Source organism: Mauremys reevesii, linkage group 2 (assembly GCF_016161935.1).
Source record: "Mauremys reevesii isolate NIE-2019 linkage group 2, ASM1616193v1, whole genome shotgun sequence".
Lineage (NCBI taxonomy): Eukaryota > Metazoa > Chordata > Testudines > Geoemydidae > Mauremys > Mauremys reevesii.
In genome coordinates, this window is record NC_052624.1 from 32504415 (window position 1) to 32531918 (window position 27504).

Sequence of the window (27504 nt, forward strand, 5' to 3'; positions counted from 1 at the left end):
GACTTTCGCTTGAAGCAGTTGTTGATGGAGGCAGCACTGCAGCCATCAGGCCCAGAGCACCCGACGCCGACTCCAGCCTCCTCGGCGCGGAGTGCCCCGAAGTCGTCAAGAGACCCGGGGCCGGACAAGCACCGCAAGCCATCGGCCCCGGAGAAAAGTAGACCCCGGCACCGCTCATCCTCCCCGGTGCATCCCAAAGCCAAACCAAAAGAAGGGCGCAGATGTTCCTCGCAAAGGAGACTGATGCCATCTAAGGGCCCAGGCACCAGATAGAGCGGGATGGACATTGTACCGGCGCTGGCACCGGTGGTACAAGTCCCTCTGAGTCCGGTCATAAGTGAACTCAGTGAGGACGATGGGCTCAAGGGAGTAATGGATCAGCCCTCCACGCCTGACACCTTTGAGGCGGCAAAGGACCTCATTGGGTTGTCGGCGGTGAGCCCCCTCCCATTTAGGGAGAAGCCTCTGGCACCCAGGCCCACGGTGCTGTCGAGGGGAAAGCTGGCAATGGTGTGCTGTTCAAGGTCACTGTCCCGGCATCACTCCCGGCATTGGTCCCGGTCAAGCATCGAGTCTGCGGACTCTCAGTTACCCCGATGCAGAGGGAAGCCTCAGTACCGGAGGCGAGTCAGCGCACAGGGTTGGTGCAAGGGACCTGACGCTCTCTGACACCCTCCAGAGACCAGCACCAGGAGAAGGCGGGCCAACCATCGCCGATGGCTTCCAGAAGTCACAGGTCTCGGGAGCACTGATACTGGTCCCGGTCCCGCTCCTGATTGGCAAGAAACTGCTCATTGACCTCTTGCCAGCACAGATTGACGGCACCGCCATGACCTTCACGCTTGGCGTTGCCAGAATCCAGCTCTGACTCAGGCCGGTACAGTTACCTGCACCAGGCACTGGACAGCAGAGAACACCTGGCTGGATGGCAACCCCAGAGTGGGGACCACTGGGACACTATCCCTTCTGGACCCCCTGGGCCCACCACCAGCAACAAGAGGCTCCCTCCAGGGCCAGCTACTCAGTGCACCGGTCCCGGTCCCCGCACCGACGCTCCTCCATGCAGGAAGCTATGGCATCCAGACTGCCTGCGCCGTCGCTGAGTGAGAGACCGGAGAAACCAGCACCGAGTCCGGTGCCGCCCCAGGGTCAGCTGTCTGGGCCCAAGCTGGAAGCCCCTCCTTCGGGGGAGGTGGACCAAGGGGACCAGTAGGAGGAAGCGGAACAGCTGCTGACCTCCTCGTCATCCCCGGATGAAGCAGTGGCAGGCACAGTGGTATCAGGATTTCCACCAATAGACCACAGAACCCACCAAGAGCTACTGCGTAAGGTTGCTCATAACTTGGGGTTACAGGATGAGGAGATGGTGGAGCAGGAGGACTCCATGGTGGACATCCTGAGCCCAGAGGGTCCATCCAGAATAGTGCTTCCTCTTATTAAGACCATACAGTCAAACTATAAGACTATATGGCAGACCCCGGCCTCAACAAGCAAAGGTGTGGAACGCAAGTACTTCGCCCCGTCAAAGAGGTACAACTTCTTGTTTTGCCACCCAAGCCCAAGTTCCCTGGTAGTCTCGGTGGTAAACGAGAAAGAGCGCCATGGGCAGTAGGCCCCGGCCCCTAAGGCCAAGGAAGCGAAGCGCCTGGATCTGTTTTGCAGGAAGATGTATTCCTCGGGGGGGCCTCCAGTTGAGGATTGCTAACCAACAGGCCATCCTCAACAGGCATAACTTCAACTCCTGGGCAGCAGTGGGGAAGTTTAAGGACACCCTCCTGCAGAGTTCCCAACAGGAGTTTATGACGCTGGTAGACGAAGGCAAGGCTGTAGCAAAGACCTCTCTCCAGTTGTCCTTGGATTTGGCGTACACAGCGGCCAGGACAATCGCGTCTGGCGTGGTCATGCGATGCTTGACATGGCTGCAAGAGTCAGGTCTGCCTCCTGAGGTCCAGAACTCACTCCAGGACCTTCCCTTCGAAGGGTCTGGGCTCTTTTCGGACCAGACGGACGCAAAGCTGCATAGCCTCAAGGACTTGAGCGCCACACTCAAGTCGCTAGGTATGCACACCTCGGCGACCCAAAGAAAGCCCTTCAAGTTTGCAGCTGCCTCCTCAGCATCACTACCAACCTCGTCCTAGGCAGGAGCCCTACCGCAGGCAAAATGGGGATAACAGGAGGCGGCACAATAATAATAACAATAGCTCCAATATGCCAGGCTGGAGCCAAGGCCAACATAAGTCTCAGCGTGACCCTAAACGAGGTTTTTGAAGGTGCACTCAAGGACAGCGTACCAGACCAATCACCGGATCCATCCCCTTGTTTCCTGGACTGCCTGTCCCACTTCTCCCGTGCGTGGTCCAGTATTACGTTGGACCGCTGGGTGTTACACATGGTGCAAAGCAGTTACAGGCTGCAGTTCTCCTCCGTGCCTACCCCCTCCACCCCCCTTCCCCGTCCCTCTTCAGGGACCCTTCTCACGAGCACCTCCTGGAAGAGGAGGTTCGCATGCTCCTAGAGACGGGGGCGGTACAGTTGGTACCAAAGGACCTAAGAGGGAAAGGGTTCTACTCCCGCTACTTCCTCATTCCCAAGGCCAAAAGAGGCCTTTGACCCGTTCTGGACCTGCGCGGGCTCAACAAGTTCCTGGTCAAGGCCCGGTTCCGCATGGTCTCTCTGGGCACCATCATCCCTTCCCTGGAACCAGGGGACTGGTACGCTGCCCTCAATATGAAGGATGCGTACTTTCATATCGCCATCCACTCGGCGCATCACTGATTCCTGCACTTCACTGTGAACCAAGAACATTACCAGTTCATGGTTCTCCCGTTTGGCCTAGCTACGGCCCCATGGGTGTTCACAAAATGCATGGCGGTGGTCGCAGCCTTCTTACGGAGGCAGAGGGTTCGAGTTTACCTGTACTTCAACAACTGGCTCCTGGTGGGCCAGTCTGAAGAGGAGGTTCAGTCCCACGTGCAAGTGGCCCTGAGACTATTCCACACACTGAGGCTCCTGGTCAACGTCCCCAAGTCCACCCTCATTCCAATGCAGAGAGTGGAATTCATAGAGGCAGCCCTAGATGTGATACAGGCAAAGGTGCGCCTCCCAGTATCACGATTCCTGGCCATCCAGCAAGCAGTGAACTCCCTGTGCCAGTTTCCCACTATAATGGCCAGATGCTGCCTGAGGCTGCTGGGCCACATGGCAGCATGCACACATGTGGTCAAGCATGCCGGACTGAAACTCAGGACACTGCAGGCTTGGCTCGCCTGTGTATACCACCCAGGCAGGGACCCCCTGGACTTGGTAGTGACAGCCCCGAGGGACTCCCTACAGTGGTGGCTGTCCCAGACCGTGGTTTGCGAAGACATCCTCTTTGTTGCACAACAGCTGGACCTGACACTTGTGACGGTGCTCACCTAGGGGACCTCAGGACTCAGGGCTTGTGGTCGGGAGCAGAGCGGTTACTCCCTATCAATGTAAAGGACCTCACGGCAGTTCGTTTAACCTGCCAGACCTTTTACGCCACTTTGAGTGGTCACAGCGTGACAGTTCTGATGGACAACATGACCGCCATGTTTTACATAAACAAGCAGGGTGGAGCCCACTCCTTGCTGCTCTGCCATGAGATTCTCCTCCTCTGGAACTTCTGCATAGCCCACGCCATTCACCTCAAGGCGTCACATCTCCTGGGAGTGTGGAACGAACTAGCGGACCACCTCAGCAGGTCGTACCGCATGCACGAGTGGACACTCAAAGTGGACGTCGTGTATTCGCTCTTCCACAAGTGGCGGTTTCCCTGGGTAGACCTGTTTGCCACCAGGGGCAACGCAGTTCTGCTTGTTCCAGGGCCACAGCCCGGGCTCAATAGCAGACACATTTGTGATCCCATGAGGAGGGGAATTAAAATACGCCTTCCCCCCCACTTCCTCTGGTGCACAAGGTCCTATTCAAGGTGTGCAGGGATGGGGCGGCAGTCATCCTCATCGCCCCGGCCTGGCCCTGCCAATACTGGTTCACCACGCTCCTGGAGCTATTGGTGGAAGCCCCGGTAACCTTGCCCCTACACCGGGACCTCATCACGCAGGACGGAGTGTGGATCCTGTATCCCGACCTGCAATCACTGCATCTGACGGCATGGAAGCATCTGACGGCATGGGAGCCAGTGCTCCCTCCCTGTGCAGCAGGTTCTACTTGATAGTAGGAAGCCCTATACCAGGGAGACTTACCTGGCCAAGTGGAAAAGGTTCTCATGCTGGTGTGGGCCCCAACAGGTCCAGCCACGCCAGGCTTCGGTGCCCACCATTCTAGAGTACCTACTGCACCTCAAGCAGCAGGAGCTGGCCCCGTCCTTGATCAGGGTGCATCTGGCGGCCATCTCCGCCTTCCACCCGGGGCTTTCAGGGGGCTCAGTGTTCTCCCACCCAATGGTGGGGCAGTTCCTTAAAGGACTGGAGAGGGTGTTCCCTTACTCATACCCCCCAGTTCCCCTATGGAATCTCAACTTAGTCCTTTCTAAGCTCATAGGGCCCCCGTTCGAGCCCCTTGCTACCTGCTCCCTCCTCCACCTTTCCTGGAAGGTGGCATTCCTGGTGGGCATTACCTCTGCCAGAAGGGTATCTGAGCTGAGGGCATAGACAGTGTTTCATAAAGACAAGGTTCAGCTCCGCTCACACCCCAAGTTCCTCCCAAAGGTGGTCTCACAATTCCATCTAGGCCAGGACATTTGTCTGCCGGTGTTTTTTCCCAAACCCCATGAGGACACGAGTCACTGCATTCTGCACTCCCTGGATGTCCACCGAGCGCTGGCGTTCTACTTGGAGTGCACCAAGCCCTTTCATAAATCCACGCAGCTGTTCGTGGCCATGGCGGAAAGGATGACAGGCCTCCCAGTGTCGGCGCAGCAAATCTCCTCCTGGATTATGGACTGCATTCGGGCATGTTATGACCTAGCAGGTGTTCCGGCCCCGGCTGTCACGGCCCACTTGACCAGGGCGTAAGCAGCTTCAGCGGCTTTCCGGGCACAGGTCCTGGTCCAGGAGATCTGCAGAGCAGCTACCTGATCATCGGTGCATACCTTTACAACCCACTACACAGTCAACCAGCAGACCCAAGAAGATGCAGTGGTTGGCGTGGCGGTCCTCCGATCAATTGCTCCGTGACTCCGACCCTCCTCCGAAGGTAAGCTTGTGATTCACCTAATGTGGAATGGACATGAACAAGCACTCAAAGAAGAAAAAATGGTTACCTACTGTGACGTTATTGATATAAATTGGGACCATATAGAACATGGGTTGCAACCAAGGTCCTGCAGTGGCACCAAATCTTAGATAAAGGGGGTCATCTAAGGTGTCTAAGACCAGATTATGGGTTGCTGATTATAATTATGCTGTCTATATGTCTGTATCATTTGTAGTTAAAGTTATAAGTATTGGCTCTGTAATGTCTATAGTTTGTATTCTGCTCTGCCTTTGGGAAGTGTCCCAGACAAGCTGATGTTAGCCCGGCATAGCTGGCTTGATGGCCCATTTAAAGAGCCATCAGCTACACAATTGACCCATGGAGAGAAGGCAGACACGCCTTGTGACTCAGCAGAGTATGCAGGGACTGGCTCATGTGACTCAAGGCACCATTTTGCTGTAAATTTCCACAGTGAAGACAAAGGGATTCTTACACCTGGAAAAGTCTATATAAGCCTAATGCCTCATCTCCATCTTGTCTTCAATCCTGCTTCTGACCTCTGGAGGGACTTTGCTACAAACTGAAGCTTTACACAGGGGACTGAACGACCCATCCCGGTGGGGGATGTATTCCAGAGACTTAATCTAAAACCTGCAGTTTACTCCAGCACTGCTGCAAGCCTGAACTAAGAACTTTGCCATTACTGTATGTAATTGATTGCATTTAACCAATTCTACCTCTCTTCTCTACCTTTTTCCCTTTGTAAATAAACCTTTAGATTCTAAAGGATTGGCAACAGCGTGATTTGTGGGTAAGATCTGATGTGTATATTGACCTGGGTCTGGGGCTTGGTCCTTTGGGATCGAGGGAACCTTTTTCTTTTATTGGGGTGTTGGTTTTCATAACCATTTATCCCCAGGACGAGTGCACTGGTGGTGATGCTGGGAGACTGGAGTGTCTAAGGAAATTGCTTGTGTGACTTGTGGTAAGCCAGTGGGGTGAGACCAAAGTCCTTTTTGTCTGGCTGGTTTGGTTTGCCTTAGAGGCGGAAAAACCCCAGCCTAGGGCTGTAACTGCCCTGTTTGAGCAATTGGTCCTGATTTGGCACTCTCAGTTGGGTCCCACCAGAACAGCTCCGTCACAGTGGCGTAGTCGGCAGGATCCACAGAACCAGGTCAATTAAGCTTTGGGTCAGAACCCCACGCTATCCAAAATTTAAATGTGGGATTGAGAGTTTGGTTGGTTAAAGATCAGTGACCATGAGACAAAAAGCAAGGAAACTGCAAGCCTTGAGAGACAGCCTGCAGTTTGATTATGAGCAAGAACTGGCAAAAATTCGAATGGAAGAGAAGCAAGTCTTGGCCCAGCTGGAGAAAGAGGCGGCTGAGAGAAAGAGAGAGGCGGCTGAGAGAAAGAGAGAGGCGGCTGAGAGAAAGAGAGAGGCGGATGAGAGAAAGAGAGAGGCTGCTAAGAGAGAAGAAAAAGCTCGTAAGGGACGTCTGGAGGTGCTGGCTGCTGAGGAGGAGACTCGCAAGGTGCAGCAGGAGACTCACAAAATACAACAAGAAACTGCTAGACTCCAGCTCCAAGTCAAAAAAGCAAGGGAAGAACGGCAGAGACTGTATCCTCTTGAAAATCCAGTTTATAACTGTGTTGATATATGGGGTTACTCTGGGCAGTTTTCTATGTTTAACCAGTTTTGCTATGGCTGGGGAGATGGGAGTTATAACCTGGGGAGAAATATCTGTTTGTCTGTGCAAGAAAGCAGTTTGTCTGGGAATGAAGTTTCTGAATGTCTGTCTGATGTCTCAGAAGTTAATCTGGAGTTAGATCAAGAGCAGAAAGATCTCATTGGTGAGGAAAATGTTTCTCAGGAGCAGATTAAAGTAGATGGTCAGGTTAAATCCCTAACTGAGGAAGGAGAGGTAAATTTGTAATGGGTAATGGATTGGTGGCTAGTGCAGCTTGTAGAAGTAAACCTGAAATGGGTAACTGTGATTTGCTAAAAGTAGCTCAGTGTAGTGAAAAGAGCAGCAGCTTATCTGTTGGGAGAGGCAATGTGCCTGGTAGGGAAAGTTTGCAGGAGACTAGGCAGCCTTGTGAGCTGATGGCTTTGTCTAATCAGCAATTTGGGAAGGGAGGGATAGTGGAAGATGAGTGTCCATATCCCTTACCTGTTTCCTGTGTGGAGAAATGTGACAGTGGAGGGAATGTGCCTGTGTCTGTCAGGAGTATTGACTTGCCTATAAAGGAAGCTACCCCAGTCTCCAAGCAGTTGTCTGTGAACAGCCCTGTGTGCTGGGACAAGGGAAGTAAAATCCCAAGCTGTGTGTCTGGTAAAGGAGAATGTGTCTCCGGCTCTTCTGTGTCTGTGGAGCAGACAGAAGGTGCCTGTCAGCCTGTAATGGTTGAGGGTGATTCAGTTGTCTCGAAGTTGGTTGTAAATACAGCTAAAGCCCAGGAAGGGAATGGTCCTGAGTTTGTGTCTGCTGGGGGGAATGGCACTGTGACTAGGTTGCATCCAGTTAGTGTCATAGCAAAATCCCAGAGACCAGACAATTCTGGTGCTGGTAGTTTGCCAGTTGCTAATGTGTGGTTGGAAAAGGGTGCAGCAACTCTGTCTGATCAGGGTGATACCCCAGCCAGGGCACAAGGAGAGCATAAAGGTGATTTAATTGTGTTACCGACTGACAGTTTGACAACTTGTAGCAAGAAGGAAAAGATTCCTGAACTTGTTCATGGCCAAGGGAAGGAGACTGCTTCGGACCTGTTAGCTAGAAAGTCTGTAGCATCTGTGGTTGCTCAGGGAAGTGTTCCTTTAGAGCAAGCCCTAGGTGAAGAGGGGAAGGGCAGAATTTCTGAGAGGGGTGAATTGCTGCTTAGAGAAGCTCCTAGGGAAAGGAATCCTCATGGTAGCCTGTGCAAGCAGTTTACTGCAACTGAAGGGTGTAAAAGTGATTTAATCAAGAAAGTTTCAGTTCCTAACAGCCAGAAATTTTCTGTTGTGAATGGATCCACTGACTTTCCTTTTGAGAGATCCAGTGTGGGCAGCTTTGAAAAGGTCTCAGGTGGAGTAGAAGCTGTTAAGGAAGTTGAGCAGCCCTATAACCACCTGGCTGTGTGTGGCCAGCTTGTTGGTGGGGAGACAATGCTGTTGGGACAGGAATGTCTCCATGCTGAATCTGTAAGTGAGCAGTCTGTGCTTCAGGATCTGAGGACAGATTCAGTTACTGGTGTTTCAGGGCAGAACAGTTGTATGGCTAAATGCTTGAGGAGGCAGGGGAGAGCAAGCCAGCTCTCACCCTCAGACTCTTTGGATTTGTGTGGTATCTCTGTAAGACAAAGTCCAGCCGTGGAATCCATAGCAGCTAAGAAGTTAAAAGCGAGTGTCTGTGTTGATGCGAATTACTTGGCTGGCAGGGAGAAGAAAGACTTGCTAATAGCTGTTAGCACAGAGGGCCCACCCCATCAGCCAGTGATCTCTGTTAAGCAAGAGAAATCAGGGTTTAGTCCCGAAGAACAAGAAGGAAAGAGAAGACTGAATTTTGCAAAGGAACCCACAGGTTAACCCTAAAATGCCCAAATTCCAATGGTATTGAGCCAAGGGTGTGGCATGACAAACATGATTGTAAATGGACACTTGCAATGAATTTGTTGTTATTGCTAATGCTAATTTTTGTAACTAATGTGTTGCTATGGCCAAGAACTGTAACAATGTACAATGTGCCTAATCTTTTGGAAAATCCCTTAAACATGTTGAAAGGAATACATGAAAACACACTTTATGTTAAAGGGCCTTGCTATACTGATGTTTCACAGTTAATGCATGTAAACAGTGTTGGAACTTTTCACAGGGGAAAATACATTCCAGACCTGATGTGCTGTATGAGAGGGGAAACTGAGGCACACTACCATATTGCTTTCATGGCTAAATGCCAAGATTCCTGTTCTATGAACAACATCAATATCTACATTGGTGTAATGTTAATTGGGTTCCAAACATTGGCCAAAGCTGGTATGGATAAAGTAGCTGTTTTCTTTAGCTCTTGGCAAGATCACATGAAACATACAGGAACCATGCTGCAAAAGCTAACCAAGTTATACCTTGAGTTTGTAAGGAGATTCATTCATGTTATTGAACATGACTTTGATAAACCATTTCGGTTATACACTGGTACGGCCTCTAGCCCAACACTAGCTGTAGTGAGACAGACCCAAGGAAAGGGGGCTCTTGGGATGCAGTCAGTGATGTTTTGTCATCCCTTCCTGCATCAATTTTGCGTTGGGGGTGTGACGTTATTGATATAAATTGGGACCATATAGAACATGGGTTGCAACCAAGGTCCTGCAGTGGCACCAAATCTTAGATAAAGGGGGTCATCTAAGGTGTCTAAGACCAGATTATGGGTTGCTGATTATAATTATGCTGTCTATATGTCTGTATCATTTGTAGTTAAAGTTATAAGTATTGGCTCTGTAATGTCTATAGTTTGTATTCTGCTCTGCCTCTGGGAAGTGTCCCAGACAAGCTGATGTTAGCCCGGCATAGCTGGCTTGATGGCCCATTTAAAGAGCCATCAGCTACACAATTGACCCATGGAGAGAAGGCAGACACGCCTTGTGACTCAGCAGAGTATGCAGGGACTGGCTCATGTGACTCAAGGCACCATTTTGCTGTAAATTTCCACAGTGAAGACAAAGGGATTCTTACACCTGGAAAAGTCTATATAAGCCTAATGCCTCATCTCCATCTTGTCTTCAATCCTGCTTCTGACCTCTGGAGGGACTTTGCTACAAACTGAAGCTTTACACAGGGGACTGAACGACCCATCCCGGTGGGGGATGTATTCCAGAGACTTAATCTAAAACCTGCAGTTTACTCCAGCACTGCTGCAAGCCTGAACTAAGAACTTTGCCATTACTGTATGTAATTGATTGCATTTAACCAATTCTACCTCTCTTCTCTACCTTTTTCCCTTTGTAAATAAACCTTTAGATTCTAAAGGATTGGCAACAGCGTGATTTGTGGGTAAGATCTGATGTGTATATTGACCTGGGTCTGGGGCTTGGTCCTTTGGGATCGAGGGAACCTTTTTCTTTTATTGGGGTGTTGGTTTTCATAACCATTTATCCCCAGGACGAGTGCACTGGTGGTGATGCTGGGAGACTGGAGTGTCTAAGGAAATTGCTTGTGTGACTTGTGGTAAGCCAGTGGGGTGAGACCAAAGTCCTTTTTGTCTGGCTGGTTTGGTTTGCCTTAGAGGCGGAAAAACCCCAGCCTAGGGCTGTAACTGCCCTGTTTGAGCAATTGGTCCTGATTTGGCACTCTCAGTTGGGTCCCACCAGAACAGCTCCGTCACACCTACCTTTTCGTAACTGTTGTTCTTCAAGATGTGTTGTTCACGTCCATTTCACCACCCGCCTCCTACCCCTCTGTCGGAGTCGCCGGCAAGAAGGAACTGGAGGGGGTTGGGCCAGCAGGGGTATATATATGCATAGTGCAGTGGTGCTGCTGCTCAGACAGGGGCCCCACTGGCCCTCCGGGAACCACTAAGGGAAAAGTTTCCGACGCTCATACACGCGGCTCACGCACACCTAATGTGGAATGGACGTGAACAACACATCTCAAAGAACAACAGTTATGAAAAGGTAGGTAACCGTTTTTTTTTTACACTATCAGCTATAGTTTAAGAAAAGATATTTTTTAAATTGATGCAAAGTATTTCCATTTAAATATATGTAACTACACAGCACATATTTCTTTACCAAAGTGTGTATCTTTAGAATGTTATTTTCAACTTAACATATGGAAGAACCTACTTTTGTAATTGTCATTGTTGGCTCCATGTTGGCTCCACAGTTTAGGCTGGAGGTGCAGTGCATGGCTGGCACATACACCAAGCTGATGCCTGTTACTTGTTATAAATTAATTGTTACAGTACTTGGACAAAAAAATAAGGCACTAGATGGCAAAATTGCTGCATGTCTGTCAGCTGCAGAAAGTCTGTCCAATTCCTTTGCTATTTACAAGCCAGCAAACATCAATCAAATTGAACTCGAGAATTTCAGAGAAAAGAGGCTCCATAAACCAACCCCCATACTTGCATATTTTGTATTGTTTAGGAAGGACTACTGAAACTTGACAACCGTAAATCACTGCAATCTGCATTCTGTTTAAAAGCCACCAGGTTGAAACATTTTCCTTAAAGATCCAACTCCATTAAGGAAACAGCAGCCTCTGCCTTCAGATCAAGCATTCCTTTACCACAATTTGCTATTGCATCATTGCCAGAAATCATAAAGGTTTTGGTTCAGCGTAAATTAGACCTTGACTGGAGTTAATTTCTAAAAATTATCACGTTACTAAAGTTTGGGATATCTAGAAAGTCTCTGTTAAAGTCTGTCTGATCCCAGATGGGAAAAAACAGCAGCAGCAAGGGAGATCAGCTTATCTTTGCCTGAACTGTGTGCTTCAGGAGACCTCTAATTTAGTAACGTTTGGATAACAAACCTTGAGGCTGGCATAAAGCTTCTCTTGGCACATTCTAAACAACTTTTAGTCTTATAAAAAGAAGCTTGTCCCACTAAGCTGTAGGTTTGTTGGAGCTGTTCAACAGTAGCTATGCCCTGCAGCTCTTTTAGTGATAAATGAGCCGTTTCAAATAAGTGGAGCTACAGCCAACTGTGCAGAAGGAATCATTAAAAAAAATTTCAATAGACATTTTTGAAGGTTAAAAATGCACAAACAAAGTATGTTAGACCAAAATATATGCTGCTCCTTTTAATGGAAAAGATTGCTACTGGCTAAGTCTGCCAGCTTCAATAGGTGTGCCAAAAAGCCAAGGAATCTGGCAGAGTCCATAGATAGCAGTTCCATCTTTCATCTATATTTCTTTTCTGTATTTATCTTGCTTTAGAAAATGCAGGGAATGTCTTTTCCTTCCGACTTGGCATTTTTTCCAAACCACAGAAATACAGAGCAACTTCTTGCAATTGTTTAGTTCCTTGCACAGTCTGATCTTTGTGAAATATTTCTTTTTAATTTGGCAGTAATAAAAAAGAAAAATACTATTGGGATGCTGTTTATTTTTATATATAATGGTATATACAATTAAATTTTAAAATTAATAAAATTAATTTTCTTAATTGGCTGATATTGGGCTTAATACACAAGGGCAGAATGCCAGATAACTATTTTTGGCATTCGGCTGACCAAAAATAGTTTCCTTGTATAAGCAGCTATTCACAGAAGCTGAACATAAGAAATAATAATAATAACAACAATAATGGTGTTTCAGACTTCATGAATAACTCTTTTTGGTATTCAGTGAAAATTTGATCTATTTTCCTTTGAATACAGCAACTCTTATGTGCATAAGTAAATAGTTCTTGAATTAGCACTCAGGAGTCTTAATGTACCAAAATATGCATTTATTAACATCATCTTCTGAAATTCCTTTTTTCTCTCTGCAGGATCAATCAGTTTTTAGTTAAAAATAGGTTTCAAACACTTAGTCATCATTGTCTTTGGATGTGTCTACATCAAACACCCCGCAGCAGTATTTTTATAGTAATACAGCATGTCTGGTTGGTTCACGTGTAAGGTGTAGGTGGTGAATAAAGGTACTTTTTGTACACGTGGACTATCAACAGATGAGTTCTAGTTTTAAAAATCTATCTCCTAAAAGACTTCTCTCTCAGTCCCACATATTTTAGGCAAAATGAGGTGTAAACTCTCATTGAAGTCAATGAGATTTTTGTCATTTGACTTCAGTAGGCACTGGATTAGACTCTGAATCACTGTTGCAATAGTGTTTTTTTAACAATAAATATTAAAAGGTATCCAAATATTTTATAACACTTTGTTCCTTTGATTATTGAAAGTCTGTAAATTTCATTTTCTTTTATTTTGCTGTTGTTTCCAAGGATAACCATTTTGTCATACTTACTAACTGCTAATCGGTGTAAGAATTCAAAGTTTGTGTTGGTTCTATTTGTGAAATGAGGAGCGTGGTCATTTAAAGGAAAAGATCATGTTAAATTAATAGAACACTGGCCAGTGTTGTGTTCTCCTGAGTTAACTTCTAAATGTAGGGCCCAATTCAGCAAAAAATATCCATAGTCCAAAACTGGAAAACCAGAAGGCTGCATGGAAGCGGACTTTATGAAGAAATCATTTTATCCATGGGGAAAATTAAGTCAAAAAAAGTGGCGGGGGGAAGTCTGCATGGCATGAAACTACAAATCAGCTTGAGGAAGAGGGCTCACATAAATGTGCTCCCACCTTGCCTTGCAGGTACTGCAGCTCAGTAAACTGGACTTATCTCTGTATGCTCTTTTTCTCTCTATGTATTGCACCTGTGCAGCCTGAAGGAATTCCTGCAACCATAGGGTTGGAGTAACTCCTTTGCATGAACCCCAGGATAAAAGATAAATGGGTCCAACCAGGTTCAATTGGGCATCATCATCTAGTGGAATGTGTACAGACCTGGAAACCAGGCATACTTGACTTCTAATTTTGGCTTTGCCCACTGACAGCTTTATCTGTTTTTGTTAACCTCTCTAGTCCTGAATTTCATCATCTGAGAAACAGAACCTCTCTTTACTTTCTGTCCTCTCAAAGAATTAACAATTAAGAACAAAAATTGTCTTAATATCTCTTTGTCCTCAAATGAGTCTTGACTTCCCTAGGGGAAAAAGCCTGGTATTCTGTTCAGTTTTCCAGTAAGTTACAGGCATACTCAAGAACAATCAATCCTGACAGATGCCTCAATTCAGAAAAGCCCATAAGCACATGCTTAAGTCCCATTGACTTCACTAAGGCTATGTATGTCCTTAAGTGTTTTCCTTATTTGAGCCAGGATGAAAAGAAAAATGTATTCACACTTGGGAGAGCTGCTCTGCCTTTGGCCTGGCTTCCCATGTTGCAATAGCTAGACCACAGAGGTGCCCCAGGCACACCTCATTTCACCTGAAAATGCCCACTATGCTGGCAACAATGCCCCTATACCAGCTGGGGAGTTTCAGTTTGCAAATGGAATTTTCAGGTAGTCATTTAAGCCAGATTCCCAGCTGTTTTGTGCTGCTGGAATGGTACTAAGTAGTTACAGCTGAGATCAGAATGTTGACACTGAATCTTTTAGCTTCTGTAAATGCATCCTTCAGCCAGAGGGTCCTCATGTATTGGTCTCTGTCTCTGTTTTTATCTTTTTCTCTGCATATGTGAGTGTGTGGGGGTGTCTACAGTGCACACTTTTGTAATCCATCTGCCAGGTGCTGTAGGCAGCAACAAGGATCAGATTCAGTATCTAGGGGATCCTCTTAACAGTACAAAACAGAACTAGCTCGAGCCCCCAAACAGTAATCTGGGAAAACTAAACACCACCCCTGGGCACCTCTAAGAGCAATACTTCCCCACTCGCAAGCACTGAGATGGGGTTTAACAAAAGCAAACTTTTATTAACAGAAGGAAACACAGCACTAATTTGGGAAAATGCTGCAACAATGACTTGAAAGTATGCAACCAATAAGTAAAACATCCACCCCACAGTATCTTGGGCAGTGTCCTTTTTCTTGGTTTCCCATCCTGCAGGGTGAAAATCCAAGGGAGGAATGTTTCTTTAACATGCCACTCCCTTTTTCCCTCCACTGCACCCCACTCACAGTTTGTTGTCTGAAGTCAGCAATTTTGCCAAAGTCCAGGGATGTGTTTGGGTGGGTTCGCCTCCCACCCTGAAGAGAGGGTGGTTGAGTGACACGTCTGCCAGCGTTTGTTGCTGTCTCTGCTGCTGTCGCTGCCACTGCTTGCCACTGCCACTGTTTGTTGCTGTCACAGCCTCTGCCACTGCTTGTCACTGCCACTGCCTATCACTGTCTGTGTCGCTGCTTGTCACTGCCACTGTCATTGGCACCATCACTGCCACTGCTCACAGCTGCCACCATAACTGCCAACTCTTGCTGTGATGTTGTGTTCTGAGATGCCACCACTTAGTCTAGTTCTCAGTGATTTCAGCTCTTTAGTGATTTCACTGGGTAGTGGGGAACCTCTCCGCTACTGCCCCTTCTGCATTCACCACAACACTGTCCCTGAACCAGATCTAAGGGTCAACACCTTTAGATCAGCTTATTAGTGAGCTCAGCTCTACTGATCACTGAGAAAGAACCAGGACTCTCAAGTAAGTCTAGTCAGTTCTCTCAAACACTAGAGATGGGGGGATGGTCATGTGACTTCCTAGACCGTTTAATGAGGTTAAAGTAGGGTGAACCCCTCAATCAAGGCAAGCCAAGCATAGTCCTGCAGCCCTGTACTCATACAATATTTCATTACCTCTGCACTCAATACTTAACCCAAAACAGCCAAAATTGATCACTTTGCATAGCAGCTCTGTCTGCTGAATATCTAGGCAGAGTGGGTGTGACTATGCAAATAGACAAATGACTCCTGAAGTCCTTCCCCCCTGTTAATCACTAGATGTCAGGGGAGAGCTCATTCAGACCCTGCTTACGCATCTTTTGTTAGCCTGTTTAGTGTACATACCTCTTAGAATGGGTGTAAATAGCGGTGGTGAGACCCAGCTTAGGCGAATAAAGACACACCTGAAGAGTGTTAGTATGTACTCAAATGCATACACTACATGGCTCTCTACTTGCTGAAACGATGCCTTCCCCTCTACACCGCCGTTTTCAGCACTGTAGTGTCCCACTGCTGGAGCCTTTCTCCACTGCAGGGAACGACTCCAGCAGCAGGAAAAGGTTTCAGCAGCAGGGAGGCAGTGGGGAAAGGCTCCATGAGCTCCCTGTTTTTGGAGCCTTTCCCCACATCAGGGAAAGACTCCAGCAGTGGGGAAAGGCTCTGACAGGGGGGAGCCTTTCCTCACTACTCATCCCCTGCCGGAGCCTTTTCTCACCACTGTGAAAGGCCCCAGTAGCAGGAAGCTGCTGAAACCTTTTCTCGCTCCCTCACCTCTGCGAGAGCCTTTCACTGATGTAGCTACACACTGCAGTGTGGACACAGCTTGCTTTTCACTGTGGCATGTAACTACATATATCAATGTGCCACCAAAAGTAATGTGTAGTTTAGATGTAGCCTCTGTGTGTCATATAAAGATTATATGATTACATGTCTTGTTTCTCAGAAGTTAGACTTCATACTTCCACTGTGTTGCTAAGGTCTGGTCTGCATACAGTTTTTGTACCTCTTTACCATAAGGGTTACAACTTCCTGATATAGATGCAGTTATACCATTATAAAAGTGCTTATATAAGTATCATTTATTTCTATAACTTTGTGAAACTGAGCCACATGGGGATTGAAGCACTTTTATATAATGTCCACATTATTACTGCTTTCACTATAAAGGTTTCTAAACTATTATAGTGAAAGCAGCATAAAAACCGTGTGTAAACACACACTAATACTTCCTTTCTCTCCCCGTCCTACTGTTTCACAATTCAATACTTCCCACTAATGGATGGTTTTCTTTTCTTAAAACAAAAAACAAACAAAAAAACCCTTGATTTTTGGGATGAAGAGGGCACCTATCTAATCGAATCACTGAATGTGAAAATTATAGGAGTGGCTTTTGCTTTAATCAACTGAGAATGGGAGGCCTTCCCTTTTATCAATAAGTTCCTAATTCATCCCCCAGTAAAAGTCTTTAGAGAGGTAAGGCAGGAAGCAGGTTGGACCCTTTGTGTTTCACTTAGCTAGCACAAAGTGGTCAGGAAAGTGATATTGCTTGTTTTCAGGCCATGCAGTGCCTTTACAGAATTTTGGTCTCACAAAACTTCCAAAGTCCAGCAGCCACTCAAGCAATCTGGGGCTGGATAGGGCCCTTAGGGGTAGATTTAACAAAATGTCTGTCCAGCTCCTCTCTATGGAAGTGAATGCAAATCTCAAGTACTTTGCCTTGCACAGATGTAGATTGTGTGAGCTGGATGGTGTTTTTATTCTATACAGCCTTTGTGCTTTAGTCACAAGTAAAGGTTTTATCTCATAATAAGTCTGTATGGTAATTATTTTTATTACATAACCTTTGTTATAAGTTTCTAACACTCCCAAGTACACTTTATATTCACTAAAACATTAAACTCTCTCACACACAGTTTGTGTTCACTAAATCACAACATTCTGAAGGTTACCATGAGCACATTGGACTAATGCTGATGCTTCTCGACTTATTAATAGTTGGGCGACACCTAAACATTAGGTTCACCTAGATACATCTCCAAGGACTGTGAAAAATGTCATGCCTTATGTGGCATAGTTAGGTCAACTTAATCCCCACTGTAGATGCAGTTAGATCAATGGAAGAATTCCTTCACTGAGCTAGCTACCACCTCTTGGGTGGGTGGATCAACTACAGTGATGGAAAAAACCCTTCCATTAATGTCAGAAGTATCTATACTATGGTGCTACAGTAGCACAGCTGCAGTGCCATAGCTGTGCAACTGTGGCTGCTGTAGCATAGACAATACATTGACATTTCGATTGAGTTGGAGAGAGTGTTGAATCACCAACAAAGAGAAAATTTACTTCTAATGCTTTAGTTAAATAGATACTAACAAAAACAAACAGAGTTTCTAGAGAGTATGAAATAAATCACTTGCCCTCTCAGTTCTGGATTCACTTTGTTTGTTTGGCTGCTGTCATAAACTTAGTTTTCCAGCCATCCATGAACTCTTTCAGAGTAGGCAGAACCTGAATTTTTAATGTTCAAAACAAGCAATGAATAAATAAATAAATTAAAACCAAATCCCACCTTTAAAGTATTAGTTTATGGATCATAAGGAAGCAAAAAGACTGTAAACCCATTTTTTTTCCTTTGGAGGCCACCTTTGAAAGAAAAACATTTTGTAGGCTCTTTCATTCAATCTGACCTTCAAAAATGTCAAAAGAGTTGTATATTTAATTTTTCTTTTTTTCTTGGCACATTGATCTCTTTGATATTATAAGATTATAATGTGCTCTAAATAGTGTATTTTACCAAATGAATTCTAGTTACAGGATGTCTGACTTTTATTTATCCATAAAGGTTAAAAACAAAAAAACAAACAAAAATAACAATTCCAGCAAAAATCCTTCAGCCAAAATGTAGACTGTGAATGAGCAGTTTTTGATTGATTTAGCAACTAAGATATATTCTCTAACGTTCCAGTCTGACTATATTTTTAATAAAAGGTCACTGAGCAATTGTCAGTTTCTTAAATAAAAATATTTCAGTTTCAAATTCTATTTATTTTTTAACCATTTGATAGCAACAGAATGTTGTCATGAGTAAAAATAAATGTCTGGGGCTAGAATCATTTCTGGTGTAACTCAGTTGACCTTAGTGGTGTTAAACTAAAAATGAATTGGCTTCATGGACTTTGCATTTACATTTATTTTCAACAAATGCCTCATTTTTCCTTAGTATTCATCTGTGAAAAGGAGGCCATTATTATAAACCAGTCAGTACCCCATGGAAAAGTTTAACTCTGATCACTGGATCACTTTGAATCATAAAATCATAGGACTGGGAGGGACCTCTAGAGGGCTTCTAGTCCAGTCACCTGTACTCAAGGCAGGACTAAGTACTATCTTGACCATCCCTGACAAGTGTTAAAAGTCTCCAATGATGGAAATTCCACAACCTCCCTAGGCAAGTTATTCCAGTGCTTAACCACCCTGAGAGTTACGAAGTTTTTCCTAATTTCCAACCAAAACTGCTCTTGCTGCAATTTAAGCTCATTGTTTCTGGTCCTATCCTCAGAAGTTAAAGAGAAAAATTGTTCTCCCTCTTCCTTGTAACAATCTTTTATGTACTTGAAAATTGTTATCATGTCCCCCCTCAGTCTTCTCTTTTCCAGACTAAACAAATCCAATTTTTTCAGTCTTCCCTCATGGGTCATGTTTTCTAGACCTTTAATCATTTTTGTTACTCTTCTGTAGACTTTCTCCAATTTGTCCACATCTTTCATGAAATGTGGTGCCCAGAACTGGACACAGAACTCCAGTTGAGGCCTAATCAGCACGGAGTAGAGTGGAAGAATTATTTCTTGTGTCTTGCTTACAACAGTCCTGCTAATACATCCCAGAATGATGTTTGCTTTTTTTGCAAGAGCATTACACTGTTGACTCATATTTAACTTGCGCTCCACTATGACCCCCAGACTTTTTCTGCAGTATTCCTTCCTAGGCAGTCATTTCCCATTTTGTATGTGTGCAACTTGTGGAGTGCTTTGCATTTGTCCTTATTGAATTTCATCCTATTTACTTCAGACCATTTCTCCAGTTTGTCGAGATCGTTTTGAATTTTAATGCTATCCTACAAAGCACTTGCAAGTCCTCCCATCTTGGTATCATCTACAAACTTTATAGATGTACTCTCTATGCCATTATCTAAATCATTGATGAAGATATTGGAAAGAACCAGACCCAGAACTGATCCCTGTGGGACCCCACTTAATATACCTTTCCAGTTAGCCTATGAACCACTGATAACTACTCTCTGGGAATGGTTTTCCAACAGTTATGCACCCACCTTATAGTAGCTCGATCTAGGTAATATTTCCCTAGTTTGTTTATGAGAAGGTCATGCGAGACAGTATCAAAAGCCTTACTAAAGTCAAGATATACCACATCTACCACTTTCCCCCTAGCCACAAGGCTTGTTACCCTGTCAAAGAAAGCTATTAGGCTGGGGTCCTTGGGGAGCTGACTAGTCATATGCATGGTGGTGACTCCTTGTCCTTGGTTCCACCTGCTAGTCCACATTAGAAGATACATAAAATATTTTAAGTGCTTTCCCAATTGATTTTCTTTGGAAAGCCATGGAGATGTTAATTGATTGCAAATGTGAGTGTGGTGGTCTCTGCAATTGCAAATAGTCAGGAAAGTGAGAAATTTTTTCTATTAAGATGTCCATGCTATGAAAAATTTGTTATGCATAATATATTTTCTCTTCCCCCCCCGCGCCCCAGTTTTTCATTACTAGAGAAATTTATAAGAGAACAAGATTCTTGATTTTAAGAGTTTTTCACTCTTGCTCCTTTATTCCTCCACAGCAACCAGTTGTAATAGACTAAGACCTATTAAGGAATAAAGAACAAGGTCAGATGGACCCTTAAAATCAAGCATCCTGTCTCATGTGCATATCCCTATTAATTAAAAAGGGGGAAAGATTATACATAACCAGAAATGTCCTTAATGGATTTACATAAGTTATCTGCATTTTTTTAAAAGACCTCGAATTACAGATTTCTTAGCCAATCGTGTTCTGTTTTTGCCACAATAGCTTCATTTATGGATAGGCAATATGGGTCAAACACATTTCTTATTGTAACTCTATTGAAGTTAATGGAGTTACACAAGTAACCAGTGTAGCTGTGTGAAGGGCCGGCTCCAGCGTTTTTGCCGCCCCAAGCGGCAAAAAAAAAAAAAAAAAAGCTGAGATCGGCGGCACTTCGGTGGCAGCTGTACCGCCGCTGCTTCATTCTTCGGTGGCAATTCGGCGGCAGGTCCTTCCCTCTGAGAGGGACCGAGGGACCCGCCGCTGAATTGCCACCGAAGACCCAGACGTGCCACCCCTTTGCATTGGTCGCCCGAAGACCTGCTTGCTGCGCTGGTGCCTGGAGCTGGCCCTGGCTGTGTGTGTCATACAAGATACTAGTTTTGCAGTAACCGTGGAGCTCTTGCTTTCTGGTCTGGTGAAAGCTGCAGTAGATACACTATAGAAGTGATTTCTTGGCATGGGAAAATTTGCTGTACTGTTTTAGTTTTATTTAATAGCATGGTTACCTGGGAATCTACTTACTGAGCTAAATGCTAGTAGTAGTCAATATCAGTGAAACTGCAAAAAACGTCTAATAAATTATACTGTGTAGAATATAAATGGAAAATTAAAAATCTCTGAATATGGGAACTGTTTCTTACACCATGGCCTCCTGACAAACTGAACGTAATTTTGAAATAATGGTTAATATGGACTTTTGAATCTCAGGTGATACCCAGAAATATTCAGATAGAAATGATAAGAATGATCACTCTAAAAAAGAAATTGGTGAATTAGAAAACTATGGGGTCAGCTATAATTGTGTTCATCCTAATATATCCAGAGCCTTATTTATAGCGTTCATGGGACAAGGTAGTCAAGGCATGAGATCCTTATTTATGCTTGATTATATTCCATTAAAAAAATTAAAGTATTTTTGCTCTATTAAAAAGCAGTAAAGATGAGGTGTAAAGTCTGATTATGATTTGTTTTATTCATCAACATTTTGGATTCGTTAGGCAGGGAACACTCATATTTTACCACACTATGACAATAAGCAGTGAATGAATCATCAGACTGGTAAAGCAGACAGAATCGGAACCAGGGCCCCAGCTGAGCAGAGCACTTAAGCACATGAGTAGTCATAGAATCATAGAATATAAAGGTTGGAAGGGACCTCAGGAGGTTGTCTAGTCCAACCCCCTGCTCAAAGCAGGACCAATTCCCAATTAAATCATCTGAGGTCAGTGGGACTTAAACACATGTTTGGAGCTAAGCACATACATAAGTGCTTTTCCGAATAGGGATGGGATTACTCATGTACTTAGAGTTAAAGAAGTACATAAGTGCTTTGTAGAAGCTGGGCCCTTCATACTTTCGGCCTGATTTTGTTCTTACTTATACTAGTGTAAATTAGCAGTAACTTGGTTGATGTCAGTGGAGCTGAACTGGTGTAAATGTTAGTATGATATATTCAATACTGTGGAATCAGGACTGAGTATGTACCTCAATTTCAGAAATTTAATATTTTTGTTTATATTATTTGTCACTGTGTTTGAGAAGTTCTAGAAGATATTATGCCGTATAATATTTTCTCTTTTTCTCTTGTTTGATGTAATTGCTGTTAGCGAAATCTCTTTGGTAGTCCCTGAAACAAAGGAGAATATTAATATGAAAGAGAACAAATAACTGATTACTTTAAATGGCCCTCTCATGTTTGGGCCCTAGGCAAATTAGTGTTTTTCTAGATTAGAGGAGCTGTTCATTGTATCCACAGGGATAGTGAACTTACATGTGATCACACAGGTGAAACTGTTCATGCTGATTTTATGTTTAATGGTTGTTTGGTTAAAATGTTGGCTTTGGCTTACTGGATATACAAATAGTGAGAGCCAAATGTGAGAAATCTCCAGATTGATATTATTTAATCTACATAGTCTCCTTTGTCTTGAAATAGTCTTCCTTCATTAGAAGATTCTAGAGTTCATATATTGATTTTATAATGTAATTATTATTAATTTTACACAATGCACCAAACATTCTCTAGAACATTTACTTAATTTAAAAACAGAAGATGTGTGGAACAATATCAGTCCTAAATATACTTGCCTGGGATTAATCAGATGTATACACCACTGCCATCCATACAAACAAAAGCCTGAGAATATACATGAATCTTTTATTCTGCCCTGAAAGCCAACAGATTTAAGATTTCTTTGACCAATGTAGAAGTAAAATCTAGGGTATGGGGCTCTCCAATAACAACATCCTGCTTCTAATCCCCAGGCATTCAGATCTGAGAACTACTAGCAAAAGCATGGTACTGGTTTAAGCTTTCATGGTTGAGTATATAGAGAGGGGACCTATCCTTAGAAATCCTGGACTCCAATCTAGTAGAGTTTTAGAGATGAAAATCATGTTGAATTAAACTCAAAAGAAAATGTGAATCCAGCTCAGACTTTGAAGATTGATTTAATATACTCCTTAAAGCTAGCTCTGCTAAGTAACAGTCAGATTCTGTCACCTTGAAACAAGGGGAATCCTCACAAGAGTAAGGTACTACTTGATGGAAGGATGGCAGAATCTGACTCTAATCTGGAAGCTGTATAGTGTTTGCTTGCTGTAGTTCAAAGTAGCATTCAAGGACAATACTGTGTAGCGTGAATTTCAAGAATCCAGGAACAACTGGGAATCCAGAAGCATGCCCAACCAAGGATCTTACAGACAAGTCATGCATAACCCTTCAGTAATGAGGACAGACACTGTCAGCGTGTTTTCTACAATAGATGAGTTATTTGTGGCCAGTGTATACACTACTTTACTCTTAGGACTTCTGTTATTTCTGTGACCCCAATAAGAGTAGGAACTTTGTGAGTCCGCAGCAACTAGTTGTTGTTTATTTACAGTTGTCCTGTTTCTGTACTCCGTAATCTTTAGATAACTACCGTAGATAGAATAACTGGCAAAACATTTCAAATTAATAGCAAATTAACAAAAATTTGGAAAAGTGGGAGGCCACTTGGCAATCCCTTCCCATATTTCCTATACTACTCCCACAGTAATCCATGTAGAGAGAGGGCAAGGTAAAATTCATGCTCACAAAAATAGAAAGAAATAGACTTTTTTTTAAAAAAAAAGAAAAGTATAACAAAATGTGAAATAGCAAAAGGAATCAAAAGAAGAAAGGTGGGTGAGGGTAACAGCAACGAATGGAAAAGTGGGTCCTTGGGATATCACAGAAGCAAACCTAAATTACCAAAAAAATAAAATAAAAAAGCAACATTCCTGGCAAAGGGCTTTCTGTTCTAAATGTCTGTTACTACAGTGACTAATTAAGCTCCAGTTTTAATCTTTGTAAAATGGATTTCCAATCATTCGTAAAAAGCTTTTGTCTGTGTTCGCTCTCTCTTTCTCCAAGTGCCTTTTTTATATGTTAATCTTCTCTTGAAAACTACAGTGAAATAAAAATAAAATTGGATAATGGTCCAAACAAAAATATGCTACAAGATATTTGGCTTCATCATTTCTGGATTATCAGCTCTGCCTATTGCTTTTTGTAGGATGAATTTCAAATCCCATAAGACTCTTAGTACATTGGAATGTTCTTGATGATAGAATTCTTTCTAAATATTGCACCAAACCTCTTACAGCCAATTATTGTTACATGTTTTCATATATGATAAACAAAGATTAATAATCTGTTTTAATATTAATTATATTCAGGTACAGTTCATACTTGTGTGCTATATGAGTATATCCAATAAGATCCCCATTTTACATTTGTGAAAATGTTCCTTGAAAACATATGAATTACAACATAAAATGGGAGAATCTTAAAAGTTCCTATATTTTAAAGTATTCAAGAAGTTTACAAACTTTTAGTATTTTTATATTTTGTTTTACATTTGCTCCCCACCTCTCTGCACTGTCAGTGATTCTCCAGCTTCATTTGCCCATTTGTCAGATTCTGAAACAAGCATCTCTCTACTTCATTTCATCCTGCCCATCATCCCTGATCTGCCTCATAATGCTATAAGGAATTAGGCAGTTGATAATGGGTAGGGAGAGTGGAGGATAGATTACTCTTACTTAGTCCATTTACAACATTAAAAACATGAAAGTATATATATGTATAAATACTTTATATATTTGATAGTATCCTCCCCATATGCCCTTGGTATATTGCTTATCTTCTTTGATTGTAAGCTCATCAGGTCAGGGACCTGTGTGTGTTTGTGTAGAACTTAGAACAATGGAACCTTGAACCTGATTTGGGATTCTAGATACTGCTTTAATATTACTTATTTATTTGTTTGATTGTTTATTTATTTATAGTATTTCCTCGAGGAACTCCAGTCCCATTGTACAAGGCACAGTACAGACAAATAACAAAGACGACAGTCCTTGTCCCAGAGATTTTACATCTGAGGTATCAGACAGGATGCAACAGATGGATGAAATAAACAGGATGAGGACAGGGAGATTGGGAAAATGATAGTCATGAAATTTCACAAAATAAAAACTTCTAAACTAAAATATCTGTTTTAACAGAAAATCAATTAAAATGTAATAAAAATGTTTATTGTAATTAAATAGATCACATCTTATTGCTAGACAATCAGACACAGCTTACTTGGCTTCCAATGTTGGATCCCTCAGGAATGCTATTTCTTTCTCTCCTCCCTTGTGTCCAGTCATTTCTCTCTATCTCATAGTCTTTCTCATATTCCCTTCCTCTGTCCCATTTGCAGGCTCCTTTGTCTCCAGGTTTCTCTTTTTTGTTTTAGTCTTTCCTTATTCCTTTCCTTCTTGCTTTTGACTAGCCATTTAGAACCTAGCATTATAGCTCCCCAACTCAACATAGGCCTGGTCTGGTCAGGGCATTAGTTAGAGCGTCCCAGGGGCTGCCCTAATTTACACCACTAGATAAGATCCCTAAGATCCCTTATGCCAATGGAGAATCATCATAATGGAGCTCTGTTCTGCCCATCCCCTGCCATGCCCCCTGCCTTCCCTGTCACACCCTCTGTGCTGTGATGGGAGGGTGGCTGGAACAAGAACTGGCTTCTCTCCAGCTGCCAGATTTACACCAGCAGGGAGTTCCCCTCCACAAAGGGAATTCTTTTACAGCTGGAATCCATCCATTTTGTGCCACCTGAGCAGAGCAAAATGAGCATACAGTACTGCAGAATCTGGGCCAATGCCTTTTTCAGCAGTATGGGTATGGCCAACATTGTCTTATCCTTTTGCTCAGTTGGAGATGGAAATCAGCTTGGATTTTAGTAAAATTGAAACAGTGACTGAGCTTAACCTCATGTTTTGATTGTACAGTATGTTGTATTATTTATAATTTAATTGTATGAGAAATATTTTCATAAGGATAAATATGTGTAACATAACACTCAAAGCTAGGTGCTTTAAAATTTTCCAGCATGCAGTATATTGTTGAAAGTTACAAAATGTTGGCTGGATCCAGACTGATACTTTTTTGGATAAGTTTCTCCCATATGCTTTTATTTAAAGTATTTTTTTCTTTTAGGTTAGATTTAGAAAAAGCATGTAAAATGTCTTTTTTGGAATAGGAGTGTTTTACAATTAGAAGATCATAGTGCTAGGAATTCAGCATCTTCTAGGAACTGTAGCATATGAAAGAAATGAAATCCTAAATCTGAAAAAAAAAAAGCGGCAAGTCCCAACACCAGTTGGGCACACTGTGTCAATCTAAAATATGTCATCGCCAAAGTGATAGACACAAGCAGCAATCTTATCGAAACAAACATTTTTGGTCTCAAGGACTGTAGGCTCCATCTGATCTCTCCCTGACTTCCCAGTCTTTCTCTGTCTAGTAACAGATTTAATTGAAAGAGGTAGCTCATATTTTCTTCAGATTAGAAGAAGATGAATAAATTTGTTCAAAAAGGATGAGAGAAAAAGAAAAGGAATGGTGTTGAATGTTCTGTGTGTAGAGACTTCTTCATTCTATTGTTAGAGGGTCTATTTGTCTTTCACATTCTCAGTATGCTGAACTGTTGGATATGGTGGTCTCTTAAGTATCTGTTTTACCTCGGCCATGAAACCCTTGTCCAGTACGGCTGTTGTGCCCTTGCATGCTGTTTTGGATCAGCTGAAGAATGTATGGCAAACACTTCACAGCTACCCCCTTCTGAAAGGTGACACCAAGATAAAGTATATTCTCCCTGAAAATGCTGCCTCCCGTGTCTCCCACTGCCCACACAAGACTTTGGTAGCTGAGATGGCCATGGCCAGAGCAAAGAAGGTGAATATACACTACCGTGTTCCAGAACCTTGATCTTAGGCACCAAGATATTTTTGGATGAATGGTTTACTAGTGTATCAGTGCTTATGTTTGCATTTTTTCTGTTATGATATCCCCTGAGCTACTTAGCCTCCAGGGGTGAGAATTCTGCCAACATGGTATGTTCAGAGAAAAGAGAATTACTTGAGCTTTGTAACTGCTTCCCTGAAGATATCACCTCTGCAGAGTTCTCATTCACAAGCACATTTCTCCTCAGAGTTTAGAGGGCAATCTTTAGAAGTGGTGTATATCTTTACAATTTGATGTTTGTATTGGTCTATTTGAGGAAATAATTTATCAATCAGTTTGTTTTGTGATTGGCTAAGACTTTCTTTGAGGAGCCTTTGCTTTTTGCTTGAGGGCAATTGGAGTCTTTGATGATGCACAATTATCAACAGAGATGCTGTGGCTTACACCCTGACCCATTATTGCCACACTAGGGACCAAAAACCTTAGAGCTTTATGCCTGTCTTGTGCTAGAGAGCACAAGACTCAGCCGTCAGAATCCTGTAAGAATATCTTCAGATTAGCAGAATTACAAGGCAAGTAATTTCCCATTATGCAGCCTTGGAATCTTGTATTATTTTAAAACTGGGCTAGCAATAGCAAAATCTTCTCTATTGCTATGACCATCTGGATAATTGAGGCTGTGAATTATTCTTGCTTTTAGAGCCCATATATGATGTGCACACTGTGTCTGATCTCCAAACATCTTATATTTGTGCTTATTTGCTGGTATGATATGCTACCTATGCCAAA

At 43.5% G+C, this 27504-nt stretch overlaps 1 protein-coding gene across 7 annotated transcripts in view; it reads left to right on the top strand.

Moving 5' to 3' along the window:
• ODAD2 (outer dynein arm docking complex subunit 2) overlaps nucleotides 1-27504 on the top strand; it is a 165096-nt gene that overhangs the window by 133948 nt on the left and 3644 nt on the right. For 2 of the 7 annotated variants that reach the window (XM_039523977.1, XM_039523981.1), the window contains one exon: nucleotides 24765-24858. The exons of the other annotated variants lie outside the window; for them this stretch is intronic. In XM_039523977.1, coding sequence (XP_039379911.1) covers nucleotides 24765-24818 — 54 coding nt within the window. In that variant the 3' untranslated portion in view covers nucleotides 24819-24858. The remainder of the gene's footprint in view (nucleotides 1-24764; nucleotides 24859-27504) is intronic. 7 annotated transcript variants of the gene reach the window in all.